The sequence below is a fragment of the Oenanthe melanoleuca genome, chromosome 4 (assembly GCF_029582105.1).
Source record: "Oenanthe melanoleuca isolate GR-GAL-2019-014 chromosome 4, OMel1.0, whole genome shotgun sequence".
Classification (NCBI taxonomy): Eukaryota; Metazoa; Chordata; class Aves; order Passeriformes; family Muscicapidae; genus Oenanthe; species Oenanthe melanoleuca.
Window position 1 is genome coordinate 45,464,794 of NC_079337.1, and position 15,680 is coordinate 45,480,473.

General features: G+C 39.7%; 1 protein-coding gene across 1 annotated transcript in view; it reads left to right on the forward strand.

Moving 5' to 3' along the window:
- The first annotated feature begins 699 nt into the window (after positions 1 to 699).
- GABRA4 (gamma-aminobutyric acid type A receptor subunit alpha4) overlaps positions 700 to 15,680 on the forward strand; it is a 47,661-nt gene continuing 32,680 nt past the window's right edge. The window contains exons 1-6 of the mRNA XM_056490780.1: positions 700 to 981; positions 1,087 to 1,205; positions 10,342 to 10,409; positions 12,889 to 13,109; positions 13,212 to 13,294; positions 15,012 to 15,155. Coding sequence (XP_056346755.1) covers positions 899 to 981; positions 1,087 to 1,205; positions 10,342 to 10,409; positions 12,889 to 13,109; positions 13,212 to 13,294; positions 15,012 to 15,155 — 718 coding nt within the window. The 5' untranslated portion in view covers positions 700 to 898. The remainder of the gene's footprint in view (positions 982 to 1,086; positions 1,206 to 10,341; positions 10,410 to 12,888; positions 13,110 to 13,211; positions 13,295 to 15,011; positions 15,156 to 15,680) is intronic.

A 15,680-nucleotide genomic window follows, 5' to 3' on the forward strand; every position in this document is an offset into this window, starting at 1 on the left:
GCAGCACACTTGACCAGAAGAACAAGTTGTTTATTGCCAATACTTACTGCGTGTGGAACACTCCCCCCTTCTCTTCCTTTCCCCCATTTCTCCCCCTCCACCCCATCTTCCCAATAGCCTGTAACACACTAACAACACTTCTGAGTGGATTTTACTGTAATTCTTCAGAATCCCTTGGACCTTGCATAATGCATTTTTTTTTTGGGTCACCAAATTATGCTTCCTAATTATAGGAACGATAAGAAAAGAAGAAAGAAAAAACGTGAAACGATTCCCTTATTCTGGCATTTTTGCGTTTAGAAACCTGGGATAACCCACTCGCTCCCATCTGTTTCGGGCGCGCTCTGTTTTAACCTTGAAGTCAAAGCTTTCCTTCACCTCCTCTTCCTACCTCTCTCCTGCCAGCTCCTCTCCTACTGTGGCGGAGAGACCCTCCCGCTCCCGAGCCCTCCTCGCCGGGGAGCTAATCGCCCCCGCCCGCCCCCGCGCTGGGTTTCGCTGCCCTGGCGGGGAGCAGAGGCGCTCGGGGCGAGCGGAGGCTCCGCCGCCGCGGTCACCCCCGCGCCGCCCCCGCGCCCCCGGCTGCGCCCCCGGCGGTGCCGCCGGCCGGGCCGGGCCGGGCCGTGAGGGGAGCGCGGGGCGGAGCGCGGGCCGCGGGCGGGGCGGGCCGGGGGCGGGCGCGGGGGGAGCGGCGGGACCGGCGCCTGTTGCCCCGAGAGAGTTAACGGTGCGGGGAAACTCGCTCGCCGCTCCTCCGCCCGTGCCGGGCGCTTGGCAACCGGGGCGCCGCGCATGTGGCACCGCCGGGGACCGCCGCCCCCCCGCCGGGCCCCGCGTCCCCCTCCCCGCCCCGGACAAGGCGTTTAACGTGCCCAGGCGTGAAGTATGGCATGCAAAGATGGTTTCTGCCAAGGAGCCAGCCACCGCCATGTCCTCGGGTCTCTCCATCGCCCTCCTGCATTGCCTGTGCCTGGCGACCTGGTGAGTAGCCCGGCGGCGGCGCCGGGGGCCCGGGCGGCCGGTCCGGGGCCGCCGCTCCCGCGGGCTCCCGGGGCTCCGCTCACCCGCTCCCTCTTTGCCTCGCAGCCTCACCGGGCCGCCGGGGCAGACCAAAAAAGAGGAGAAATTGTGGCCGGAGAATTTCACCAGCATCCTGAACAGCCTCCTGGATGGCTATGACAACCGGCTGCGACCGGGATTTGGGGGTACGGTGGCGGCGCGGTGCCGGCGGCGGGCGGGGGGTCGCGGGGCAGGGGCGGGGGCGCAGCGCTCGCCGCTCGGACCGACCCGGTGCCGACCGCGACCGTGGGGCTGTGTCCGCACTCCCCGGGTCCGAACCCCCGGGAAGGGCCGGCAGCCGGGCAGCCCCGGCCGTGGGGGCCCCGCTGGGGCGGTCCCGGGCTCAGCCCCCGCTCGGCTGCTCTGCCCACAGCCCGGCTCGGGCTGCTGCTGCTGCGCTGGACGAAAAATGAGCACTGAAGCCGGTGTGCGTTGGCTTGGTGGGGATGGAGTGACCTGTCTAACACCCAGATTCTTCGCGTTCTTGGCAGGTTTTGACCCCCTAAATTGCGCGATCGGATCCTAATAGAAACAAGTGTACTTTTACCAGCACAGGAGGCTAGGTCTGATGGATTCTATTCCACTAGTTAGAGAAAAACAGAGCTCAGGTGCCAGTTCTTCACTACAGTTGCTGAAATTCCAGCTTTGATTTAGAAGTAGTAGACTTAATTGCCGTATAGGAATTAGACGTGGTGGAGTTTCAAATTTGCCTTCACCTGTGTTCTGCGTTTGGGGGTTTTGGGCCTCTTCTTTCCCCAGGCTGTTAAGATGCAGTTTTGTGATGCTGAAGAAGCAGCCAGACTTGCTGTTCTTTATGATTTTGATGTTTTTGTGTGAGGACTTGGAACCAAAAATCATAAAGATCCAGGCAAAATAAAAGTTTATTTTGTGATCTGGAACGAAGATATTAAAAATGCAAATTTGAAAGTAAAAACAATAAATACAACATATTTATAAATAAATGCTACAGACCTTTTTGTGATGCTCAAAGCTGTAATGAGGTTTTCATAGGCTGCTTCCAATACAGGCTTGAATGAGATCCTTGCGTAGGTTTATGTTGCGAAATACTTTCTTCCTCCTCTGGAAGTACCTTCTCCATACATGTGATCCATCCACACTGACATGTATTCCAGCACATTCCCCACATGCCATATGCAGTGCTCTCACATGCATGGTCGTGATTGTTAAAGGACAGCACCTGGCACACATGGACCACTCTCATTATTTTGAGTGTGTGGAATAAAATGAGGCCTTTTTAAGTTAGCTTACACATTAAGTGAGAAGGAAGCTAAATTTATTAACACCCGGAGGAGTCATTGGGAACTGATAGTCTTTTGCAATTTAGTCTTTGTGGAGAGGTTACAGACACTTCTGCACGCGTACAAGAGATGTGCTAAGTTTGGCATCATTTTAGGTTGAATGCCAACTAATTAGTCATCCAGCAAAGATGCTTTATGAGCATTATCAGATTTCCAAAATTAAACAACTACTAAATATGTAATATATGGTGATTTTTATTTTAATACAGTTGTCCTTTGCAGGATGTTTTGCAAGAGTAGGTATTTTTCCCCTGTAAGTGTGGCAGCAAAATGCAATAAAGGAGAAAAAGTTCTTTGTATATTCTTGAACTTTCACATTGGCAGTATTGAAGTAAACGGGAGAGGGAGGAAGAAACTCAGATTTCAGCCTGGGGAAAACACTTCTGGGTCAATATTTCACAAAATTATTTTGCCTCTTCCTTCCTCATAACCATCTCTATGGTTTACATTTAATCACTCATCTTTTGAGTTTTGAAGTTTCAAGTAAAACATGAGGGGGGAAATGCTTTGTTTTTAAAAATGATTCTTGCCTCCCTAGCGCCTTATAGTGAAAATTATCTGCACTTGATTTGAGAAGAACAATTTTGGCTAAAACAAAATCAAACAACAAAACCAACCAAAGAAAAAAATTTCTGTAGTTGATCAGATTTCACTTTTTGCTCAGAGTAATAACTACAGACTATTTATTGAAATAGAGAATATCAACATCAACTCTTACCTATATTTTTGTTTTCTTTTTCTATAAATCTTTATCACAAATGGGATTTGTGTCTTGAAAGTGGGTCACTTACTAGTTTATAGCATAGCAAACAAAATGTCAAAGAGTATAGGAATATTTAGAGATGGAAAGTGTACTGTGTTTTGGTAATGTTAAAAGTATATCACTTTCTGATGAACAGCAGAATACTTATTTTTGTTTTCTTCTTGAAGCTGATTCACCATCTAGTTTTCACAGGGCCTGAAATGAAATGAAGGTTTTATTTTAAGAACAAAAGGCCTCACAGAGGACTAACTGCTGCTGATTTTAAACTTCAAATTGATGAAAATATTTCTAATTCTGGCACAAATTATGTTTAAAATCAGACTCAGGGAGGTAGCCAACTTCTGAATTTTGCTGGCATGTTCCAGTATTACCACGAATAAAAATACATGAAGATAATTCACATGCAGAGCAAAGTAGAAAATGTGATTTTGGAATATTCCTACAGCTGGATCAAAATTCTCCGTACTATCATTAATTTGCACAATTTTTGGTAGTTATGGAGGAGAAGTTCAGAAGCCTCAGCATGCTTGCAAATGTGGATCTGGTCTCCTGGGAGAGTTGTGAACCCCACTGGAGTGTGTGGAAGCTTCTCTTGGTGGTACTTAGTCAGGAGCATAGCATGTGTTGAGGGTTGATAGCAGAATGGAGCTCCCATGTCATTGGATTGACACCTTGCATTATAAATTCACTTTATTAAATGAATTTAATAAACTTAAAAACCACCTTACTAGGCGCTCTGAAGTTTGGTAGTGTGGGAAACAAAACCAGAAGGGTTTATTTAAAAGGTTACTGAAGACCATTTAGGTGAAAGTTCTCATTAAGTTGGGACAGGGGGAGAATCTAAAGAGAGAAGCAAAGAAATGTCACCTAGAAATTGAATGAAGTAAAGCAGAATGGGCAGTTTCATGTAGGAAAGAAAAAAAAAAACCCTGGAACTGCTGTCAGGAAGACTTTAAGTGCATAAGAGTTTTGAATTTGAGTAGATGGAAGGTATTTAGGGACTAACGAGTAAAGTAATGCTGTATGATGTTTGAAAATACTGTGATGGAAATGAAGTTAGTTCATTCCCTACATGCTCTCTTATGTCATTATCCTGAATTTCAGCATGCAATTTATAATCCAAGTAGGTTTCCTGGTCAAAACCTCTCTATAAAAACAGTGTTTTTACAGAAGCTGCTTGTAGTGTCATTAATTAAAATCATCATCTGCTGGAAAACTTCAAGAGTACTATTTTGATTCAGCCGTAAAAGTTTGAAGTAGAAGCATTTCTAGCTGAACCCTGTCTACATTTCATCTGCTTTTAAAATTTGGTGTATTACATGAAGGAAAACTATAGAAAGTTACACAAGCTGTATTTTCTCTGAAAATCACCTAATTCCTTTTCTGTTGATTAGTTTCAAAGAGACAGTAGAAGTCCAAAGTCTTTGAAAAGAGCATTATTCACTTGAAATAAATGATCTGGGTCTTATTTGCCATTTTAAACCCTTGCATGGTTTCTGACTTTACCTGAGTGACTCTTGACTCTAGCAAGGGCCTGCAAGAGCTGATTCAAACCTGTATTGGATGGGAGCTTTAAAAAATATAGTGGTATCTTTGAAATTTTCATGATACAGTAACTAATCACACTAAACCTTTACTCAGGGATGTAGGAAGGAATGATTGAAGCTGATGAGGGTGACAACACCATGTTCTGCCATGTATCTGCTAATTTTAATGAATTGTGCCTTTCAGAGAACAATTGATCTCTGGTTTTTAATGGCCAATTGTGTGGCCGGGCCGAAGAAAGAAAGAAAGTGGTGTGTGCCTTGCCTTCTGCCCAAGGCTCCTAGGTTGGCTGTGAAACCCACTGACCACAAGTTGTGGCATTGCCCACAGACTGCTGCTGGTGCATTGTGGTGTGGTTGCCCATCAACTGGTGGAAGCTGGAGCCCTCTCCCTTCCTGAGCTCCTTTGTGTGGGGTAGAATCTGACATAAGTTTTGAATTTCACTATCACCGACTAGGGTTAGCCCAGTGGCTTTCCCTGTGGAAATTGCCACATCCACTGCTGACTCCTGAATAGAAGGAGTAGAATAGTCCTGAATAAAAGGACTGTGTTCATTGATTTCCCTTTTTCTTCCTCCTTTTGTGTTCTTTCTCATGATTTTGTAACTGTGTAAGTGCAGCTGAGAACATGGTGGAATTAAATATATTGGCCATTGTCTCCACTGAGAAGGGTAGGAGAAGGATTCTCTGTCCCTCTAGTCTGTGTGTTGTTCAGCTGATGAACAGCATTTCTGAAGAGTTTCATTTCCTGTCTATGCAGGACTTTAGTCAGAAAATAAACATGGAATACATTTGAAGAGCAAAAGCAATTTTCTTTTTTTAGAGAAAATAAAAATATCTACATGATTATTTGCTCTTATTAGGAACTCAAGCATACCTTAAAGGTTCCATTGCTGAGTGTAGAAGATACTATAATTTGTTCTTACTATTTAGATTGCAAATGGACTTGTAGTGAGCATTGAAAAGTGAAGTGGGTATTTTTTTTTCTCCGGCAGTTGTCCATTCTTTCTCAGCTGGTGAAAGTTGATGACTCAAAGCTTGACAGGATGTGGTGTTAGGTACCTGTAGGTGACAGATTTGAATTTGGCCTCGGTTAGTAATGCTTGAAGTCATTACCATCTGTCTGTTGTTCAGTGATCTGTATACAATTAGCTGGTATTCTTAGTTCAGTTCTTAGTAGACAGGTGTCCACATCATGAAAACTGGCACCAGTATTAGGTTCATTGGCTGTCTCAGCAGAGATGTTTTGCTGATAAATAGGCAAAGAAACAGTAATCTCCTAATTTCTGGAGGTATACCTTTCCCTTTTCAGGTTTAGACATGCTGATGGATGAACACACATAGAGACAAAGGTTATTGCATGCTGCTGTGTTTGTTGTACTGCCTTTTGGTAGAGAACGAAGCCCATGTGTTTGATTTCTGCATTAATTTTTAAAAAATGTCCTACCTAGTTCTGGCTTCTAAACAGAATTCTTACATATAGCAGGTGTCCTTAGCTGTAGCTGTTCTTTCTGATAGAATGAAACAAGAGAACATGTTTCATATGATTGGTTTTTTTCTTTCCCTCTCTTCAAAAATGTCAATCCTATTCAGACAGCAAGAATTTGGAAAGAGAAAAATCTTTCTCATGTAGTTATATTTTTAAAAAGTCTGTAGCAATTACTTTTTTTTCTTTTTTTCTTTTTTTCTACTTTTTTTGTAGCTTTAGGAACTGACGTAATAGGATTTTATGTGATTTATATATCCTGGGATCTCATAATAGCTCCAATAACTGCACAGCATTTAAATTGTTCTTTGTATGTTGAAACCTTTATACAGACTTATTTGTTAATGTTTCCGATTAGTTGTGGGACCCTTGTTGAAAAAATTTGCAGTATACAGAAAGCCTGTGCAGGATTTGAGTGTTTACATACAGCAGAGATCTCTGCAGTGACAGTTGCCTATGGAGACGCAGGGATAATGGAGCCCGAAGTCTTTCACTGGGAGCTGTGCTGCAGTTCAACCCATATGTAGACATAAAATGCATGGGAGAGCTCTCTTTTGTTCCTCTTCCCAGGGTGAGGGCCTGGCATCACTTCTTCAGCCCACATGTAACATCTATAACACTGAACTATTCTGGCTTTTTGCAGGGGTTGCTTTTAATCCTGCCTGAGCTTCTTTGAAGTATATTATCTTGCAAGCAGTGATTCAGACGTAACTGTTCCCACTGCAGTGTGTAGGACTCTCCTCCTATTTCATTGACATAAAAATACACACCAGTATGATATAAATAGTTCTTCAGCATTCCTGAAGATTTATGGTGGATAGATACTTTGTGAAGATCCATTGAGGGGTAAGCCCAAATGGTCATATTTAAAGTTAATTGGCCTTCTTACAACTCACTGCATTTTATTGCTAGTAATAGAGCGTTAAGGATTCTAATAGGATCTTCTGCTTGCAGAGCCTGAGTTGATTAAGTGGTGCAACACATTCGTTTTGGAGGGCTGCTTAAATCACCAGTAAAAGTAGGTTAGGTGACTGTAGATCACCTCCTCGTTGACAGGAATTCCCACGATTACTAATAGTTTAAAAAAGAAGCAGCAGCATGACTCACTATTTATACCCCCGCTATTGTTACCAACTATGTTTTCTTCTAGAACAAGAAGAATAAGAGATAGGTATTGGTGTCGCCATAGATACTCCTGGGTTGGCATTAAGTACTGGGATGTGCTAGAAAATCCAAGATTTGTCATTTCACAACTGTTAAGGCCAATGTAGGTGGAAGACGTGGAGCATGAGAGGACTGCAATTGGAGAGAAAGGATTAAGGAGATAATCAGCTTCACTGTCTTTGCTCCTACCAGCCACTGAACTGTTTGGCCAAGGTTTTGGCTGCAAAGCAAGGATTTGTATGTCTGTGCTAGCTGGATAACTGTTATGATGTCTAAAGTATTTCTAGATCCGCATTCATCTGCCATTTTCTAGTGGAATAAAATGTGATTTTAACATCTGTTTTGTCACTCTTCTGCCATCATGTTGGGCAAGCAACCAAAAGTGAACTCTATTTTGTGGTCTCATAAATGTCTGAGACTTCCTTCTTTCTCGTGGGTCATACTAATAAATATTTGAGAACAGAGTAGCAGTTACTGGAGAGTAAACTCAAACAAAGTTTTAGTCTTATGCTGCTGCTATAGTGTTTCTAATAGCATTAAGTCTTAAGCTTGCTGATTTGGAGATTAGCCTCTTGATCTTAGCTTTGCCCATCTTTCTGAGAAACTCCAAAAAGCAAAGTTGCAAAAGCCTCTCAATGCCTGTTGCCTATGAAGCTGTAATCGTTTAATAAAACAAAAGAAATCAATTTCTGAGGAGAAGCAGCTCATGCCTATGGGAAAATCTGTCCCTTTGTTCAATTTGGTATGATTGTGAAATTACAGTGTTCTGTGAGCTACAGAAAAGAGTATATCATCAGATGAAAAACACTTAAAGGTCTGGGGTTTATTTAAAGACTATTCCTTTTTAGTTTCTTAGAACTAACAAGTAAAGCAGTTCCTGAAAGGAATTCAGGGACTTGTCTCTGTTACCCAGTAAAAATGAAATGCTGAATATTGAACTCAGTTCCTGGAAGGGATTCTTGCAGGAACTGAGTGCAGTATTCAGTATTCTCTTATTATTGAGTAACAAAGACTAATTCCTGTATTTTCTTATTAAAGCTATGTGGAAAAATTAATTTCTCGCTTCTATAGAACTGATTCCAGAAATATTTCAAGTTCAAATGAAAAAAAATATTTATGTATTTAAATTAACTGGGTAAATTTTAATAGTGTGCTTATGCAAGGTCAGTTGTAATTTAATCTCTTGTATTCTTACATGCAGGTATAACTGGGCTTTTCTCTCCTATTTTCTAGCACTGTAGATAAATGTCTTCTAATCTCTTGGAGCTCTTCTGCTCTCCAGAAATAAGTATATTCAGGAAATGTCAGTGGACTGTGTTGTTAGTGAAATGAATGATCTAAGCACTCATGGATTTCCCTGATGGATAAATGCTTTGTTATTTGTAGAAAAGGGAGCAGCTTCCATTTGACATGTTTAGAGAACAACCCATTGCAAAACAAATGGCATGGTATGAAAGTGTGTTATCTGGAACTTAGGGGGTTGCTTCTTAAAACCTCTTTGAGATGCACATGCCAAACTATGCAACTTTCCAGGGACCTCTGAGTTATCAGCTGTTGTACAATTAATTTTCTTTAGAGTTATTTTGAAAAAATGCCCTTCTGTGAAACTTAGCTTACAGCAAAGCAATCTTTTTTGACAGTTAGATGAAAAATTCTTAGCTTTTCTTCTCTTAATAATTGGCAAATTCTGTGGCAAAACAATTTTACATGGTTTTCTTTTACTTTTTGTTCACAGCTTGAGACTTGTTCTAGGTGCAAGATGTTCAGGTTGCCTGTTTTCCCATTGCTTACTTCTTTTTTCTAATGTTTTACCATTTGATTCAAAGTGACATCTGTGAAGAATGATTTTTAATTTTTTTTTTTTTTTTTAAATTTTCAAGTGACACATATTCTTTTGCTGCTAACTCTGTTTGGTCTTTCCTCCTTTCATTTTGAGATTGCAAATATTACGATAAAACCCAAATTATCAGACTTGAGCCACTTATCCTCTTTAGTAATTTGAGTTGAAGGGGTTTAGAAGCTGGTTGTGATTGTAGATCACGCATGTTTTTTTCAAACAGATAGTGTTTGGTAAGACCTTCAGTAGATTTCTTTTTATAAACTTAGAATGTAAGTTAATTACCTGAATTAAACTGTTAGCTAATGCTTTGATCACAAAATTATCATAACAGCTGATAATAATTAGCAGCTTTCTAGACTTTTACATTAGGAAGAGATCTAAATCCCAGTGAAATTAGTGTGTGTGTTCTTTGGTTTAAGGGGAAATGTAGAGTGTACTGAAGAGTGAATGCCCATTTAAAATTTCAAGGTAGTATAGGATTAATACATTAAAACTGCTTTCTCTGGTAGTTGCTTTGCCATACGCAGCTGTGAGGGTGCAAAACCTCTGCTCAGTGCACTGTTTCTGACAGTGTCCTAAGTATCATTGGTTCTTTCAAAACAGGCATTGTAGCAGATTGTGGATCTTGGTTCAAAACCTCAAAAGTACTTTGACCTCCAACTTTTATTTTGGGTATTAGTATCAAAGCACTTAAGTGCATCTCAGGAAATGGATACAGTTCTTGATCCTGCAATACTAAATTGCTCAGTGCATGGCACGCTAATGTCTGTAGTCCAGTTATTACCAGTAGGTCCAAATATTAGTATTAAATGCTTTGAGGAATGTAGATTTCCTGGATTCAGTAGAATTAAGTATTCATTAAGTAGAATGGTGTTCTTAGTGAGCCTTTAAATTTTTTGGCATCAATTTTATTAGCCCTTGAGTCAACATTGGTCTTCTGAATGGGGATTTGCATGGAAATGCTGCTTTTGGTTTACTTATGTGGTAAAGGTAATTGAGCAGTGTTTCTTATTTGAGACTTATGTGAATTGACCTCTGTTTGCATTTTGCTCTTGCTCATCCACAGAACCCTGAAAGCGGTAACTGTTCACACACCAGGATCATTTATGGGAATTGTTGACCTGCAAAATTCAAATTTTCTTGCTCACTTCCTTTTCATACATTAGGTCCTGTTACTGAAGTCAAAACAGATATATATGTCACCAGTTTTGGACCTGTTTCTGATGTAGAAATGGTATGTATTTCTGGGATTAAAATGCCATTTCCTGGTTCTGAGAAACCATTAGCTGCAGTAGGAGTGGATGCTTCATCTGTACCGTTCTGTCAATCATGCAAATTAGGCAAGATTAGTAACAGCTTAATTTACAGGTTATAATTAGATACATAAGGCCTGATTCTGGTCACACTTTCAGTGGGTTTTGGCTGGCTTAAGAAATTCACTTCATAGGATTTAAGACAGATTTTCACGGCACAGAGGCAGAATCCAGCCTTGCAGGGAGTGTCTAAGTAAGTCTACCGTGGGGAGAATGTGTAATGTCTTTGAAATTGCTTTTCATTTCTGAAACTTGTGTTATTCTCAGGTGAATAATAATGACATCATTTCAAAAATACTTGTTGACGTTTTCATTTCAGATGAATGCCCTTTGCTGATCTTTGTGCTCCTTTAAGCATCACTTTCAGCAAATGTTTGATAACAGTTTTCATAAATATCTGCAGAAATTAAACGTCCAAGTGACATGCATGAAATTGTAACAGAGGGGAAATATTACATTTGCATGTTCTGTTATTTGTGCCTGAATGGCCTTTGCTTTCAAGGTCAAATCCATCAAAACTCTCATCAACTTCTAAAATACAGTGATGAACCCTTAAATCATACAGCAGTTGATCTTTTTATAACATATTAAAGAAGTCCTGTGAAAGTAACACAGCCGTATGTGCTGAACTGAACTTCTTCATGGAAAAAGCAGTACCAGGGTAGTAAGTTTCTTCCCATATAGAGCTGTTGTTCACTTTGTGTTGCACCTGATTTACTTCTATTATGGGGAAAAGTATGTGAGAGCAAGATATTTTTTCAAGAGCTGCATTTCTGACACCAGTCTCATGTTGAAATGCATCTTACCTCTTCATTGGTTATCATGTACAGTATGATGCTTATCAGAGTGGAAGGGGTACAAGAATGTGGTCCCAAGGAAATCTAGTAATATGTGCCTCAAATCTACAGTGAGGGCTGCATGACATCTCTCAGGTTTCGTTTTCATGGGAAGTTATTAGTTATATTGGAGCACATATATAGGCAGAAGTGAGATCATGGGCTGAAGATAGGTCAGGAGCTTGCAAGTATTATTCCCTTTTATTTCCCTTTTTTCCCTTTTTTTTTTCCCTTATTTCCCTTTTTTCATTAGGGATGATTCAGCAGGCTATTAAGGGATACAGGAATTGGGTATATTAACTAACAAGTTAATATATGTTGTTACTATTATTAATAGTTTGTTAATATATCCATTATATTAATATATCTATTTAGATATATATTAATATATCAATTGTTAGTTAATATATCCATTAGTGACCCAATGTAATCTGAATGTGGCTGCTCTCATAAAATCTGCTGGAACAGTGACATGTGCTATGGTCTCAGTACAGGAGATGACCAGAATGTCTTTTTAGTTGATTTTCTACCCATTGAAGTCTTATATTACAAAATCTGTCAGGTAGAAGCTAATAACAGAAACTGCTTCTTATGAGCTATGAAGTTTCCATCAAGAAATGACACTAGAGGAAACACTTTTCATGGATTAACTGTAAATCACAGTGGAGGATACAGTCATGGAAAAGAAGACAGATATAATTCTAAGATGCATTACACTAGTACACGTGCCTCTTTGCCAATGCAGATAGATATGCCCTTATAAGTAATTTCAATGGAAACTTTATGCAGAAGAATTTGAAATTAAGTCAGAAAATGTTGTTTGGCTTAACAACAAAATCAAAACTGTATGTTAGAAAGGGCTTAAAGCCTTCTATGTGACCTTTTTCAATGCCACATGATAGGTTTTTTTTTGTGTAGCTTCCTGAGATGAGAAATGCATTCTTTCATCCATTCATTCACATACGATTTCTCATGATGTGCCTGTGTCTGCAGTTCTGCATGTTTTCTTTGGAGCATCTGAGTGGCTTTTCTGAGGAAGTTAATGGGATAGTTACACAGTTTAAAAAAAGGTATTTATATGCAAATCTCTGCATAATTTATTACCCCTGTTTTATGGGCATGGCAAAGAACTTACTTAGCTTTCCTCAGTTAAAAGCTTACTTTCCATGAGATGAAGTTAGGTTTTCTTTCCTAACTTTAAAGTGGAACTAATAATTTTTCCTGGTGTTTTCAATTTAGCCATCAGCAACCAATCTATGGATATATCCTTTAAAAATCTGTTGACAGTTCTCAGGGATCATTTTGTTTCCAGTTATATGCTTGACTTCAAATTCAGTTGTCTGTTGCCTGCAACCTAATTAGATTAATTATTCCTTAATGATTAAATGTGTAGCAGTTTATTGATATGACTAATGTAAGAAATTAAGCTTTTGAGAAGTACACTAGACACTTTAATTGGTGGAAAAATGTTTGTGCAGTGGACTTAGGATTTATTTTTCTAATTCTTCTTTTACAGGAAACACACATACAATTTTGATCTTTGTTTTTCTGCAATTTAATACAGGAATATACAATGGATGTCTTCTTTCGTCAGACATGGGTAGATAAAAGGTTAAAATATGATGGGCCTATTGAAATTTTAAGACTTAACAACTTGATGGTTTCGAAGGTATGGACTCCTGATACTTTCTTCAGGAACGGGAAAAAGTCTGTTGCACATAATATGACAGCCCCAAATAAACTCTTCAGAATAATGAGAAATGGCACCATCCTGTACACAATGAGGTATCTAATCTGTTTGTTTGACTTCTTACAATTACTGTATGCAAAAGTTTTACTGCCTAGACAAAATGGCAACCAGAGACTATTTAATTTGTTCCATTATAGGCTTACAATAAGTGCAGAGTGTCCCATGAGATTAGTGGATTTTCCCATGGATGGTCATGCTTGTCCTCTCAAATTTGGGAGTTGTAAGTTGCAATTATGAAATTTCTTGTAACTACAGAATTTAAATAGTAGAATTAAATTTTGAGCAGTAACTAGAGTTTCTGAATTTTTCAGTTATGTCTTGATATACAATCCCTATGCAGACAAAACTCCTGTTAAGTTCCTCAGGACTTCAATTTTGGACCTCAGTAATTAAACCCAGAGAACTAAAAAGCAGGCATTGATTCAGCTATTATGTTAAACCCCACTATTCTGGTTACACAGTTTCTTGAAATAGATAGTTTTTCTTGGTTCTTGGGGAGGAATTGGATACTCAGTGAAGTGAGAGATTCTCTGGAGAAGACAAACTTAAAACGGGCAGGTAAAAGACACCTAGGGAAGCAGGTTAGCTGACTTTCTCTACAGGTAGTGGAAGCACGTTGGCATCTTAAGACAGAGGTGAAGGTTATGTGCAGAGATTTGACCTCTAGTTGTAATTGTTTATCTGCTGGCCTGAAAAATGAGTCTGCATGGCAAGTTTAGACCAGATAAGTAACTTTTTAACTGGTGACAAAAATCTTAGTGAGGATGATTTTCTGCTTTGAAGTCAGATACAGGTTTTGAAGGACAACCAAACTTCGGGTAGAAGGAGCAGTTTGGGGTATCTGCATAACAAACACGAGAGAGTAGCTGTGGTTCTCTGATGTGAATCAAAAGCAGAGACCTCTGAGACACCCTGGAGATGGCTGGTCCACTCCATTAACTATCTTGTTATTCTTTTAAGCCTTCTTGGTCATTGACTTCTCTGCTTTAGATCCTTTGATGGCTGGACATTAATCTGTTTTCCTTGACCCCAGAGCTCTGAAGTCAGAAATGACTGGAGCACCTTCAGAGGTTTTCCATTGCATGAATTTAGCTTATACAGCTAGGTAGTCAGCCTGAATGGGGCTATGAAAGACACTGCTCTGATATGATTTCTCATCAGTGGAGACCAGGTGCTGCAAGATTTGTCTTTGGTATGAGCTGTATGATAGGGGTGCTTTGATAGTGACTTCAGACAGAATCACCACTCAGCAGGAATTGTACTGAACACTAGTCTGATGTTTCCCACAGTGAAACTTGAAATAACATGAAGCCATTTCAAATGTAAGACTTATTTCATTCAATTTTAACAGGAGTTTGGACTGTGTAGGGATTGAATGCTACCCTGAGATATGTCTTTTGCATTAAATGTAAAATGTTTCTTTGTGTGTCCTTATTTTGGGGCCATTGTGAATTTTTTACTGACCTATGGTTTCTGGCAAATATTTTAAACAGAAGTTTAAAATATTGATCTTTTTAGTATAATCATTCTTTTCTGTAAAGTAATGTGGACCCAGTCCTCAAAATATATCCTCCTTGTACACACTTTTTTTTTTTTTTTTTTTTTTAGATTAATATATTTTAATAGTAAAATTTTATTTAGAAATTGCTAAAATAAAGATAAACTTTGCATGCACAGTAAGGGCTGAGCCAGAAGGGATTTGCGTTTAGCCTTCATATTCATATGTGAAGTGAATTTATGTGTGACACTTGACATATAACCTCAGCTCTTATTTATTCTACTCCGAGGGTGGCTTTTTGGGGGTGACTTAACATGAAGGCTATGTTCTGAAGTCGTTCATGTGTGTTTTACTGTTTGGTTTCAGTAGGTTTGGCTTGGGTTCTTAGTAAGGCATGAGGAAAAGTTTCCTATTTATGCAAACTGATGCTGTGTTGTAGATGCTTATCCAAAGAGTGAAATGATTTATACCTGGACAAAAGGACCTGAGAAGTCAGTGGAAGTTCCTGAGGAGTCTTCCAGTTTAGTTCAGTATGACCTGCTTGGGCATACAGTATCCTCTGAAACTATTAAATCTATTACAGGTAGGAACTTCATCAGTAAAAATCAACTTGAGATAAAACTAACCTGTAACATTGCACAAAACTTTTTTTCATTTTTTTTTTTACCTTCCTGTAAGTTTTATTTTACTGAATGTCATAGGATATGTATTAAGGGCTGAGAGTGTAAATCTGAATTAGGTTTCTGTCCTTGAGATTTACATTTGCAGATTCATTACAGTAGATTGTGACAGTCTTTCAGAAAGCTAGAATGAGATCATTACTCCAAGGGACAAAATGAGCATTTAATCACTGCTTAAAATGCAGTTTGAAGAGTCAAGAGGATGCCTGGGTAAGGAAGTAATTTCTCAGCACTGTATCCACATTATGTGCAAAAGACTTCCTTTGTTTGGTGGTGCAAACAGCTCAGGATAGAAGTACAGCATACAGAATGGGTTATTAAAACCATAAAAACCCTCTAGTCAGATAAGGGTAGGCACAAATATGTTAGTCACAATAGATACTTCTGCTGATTTGTGCTGTAAGAAATAAGGCAAATGGCAACTACAG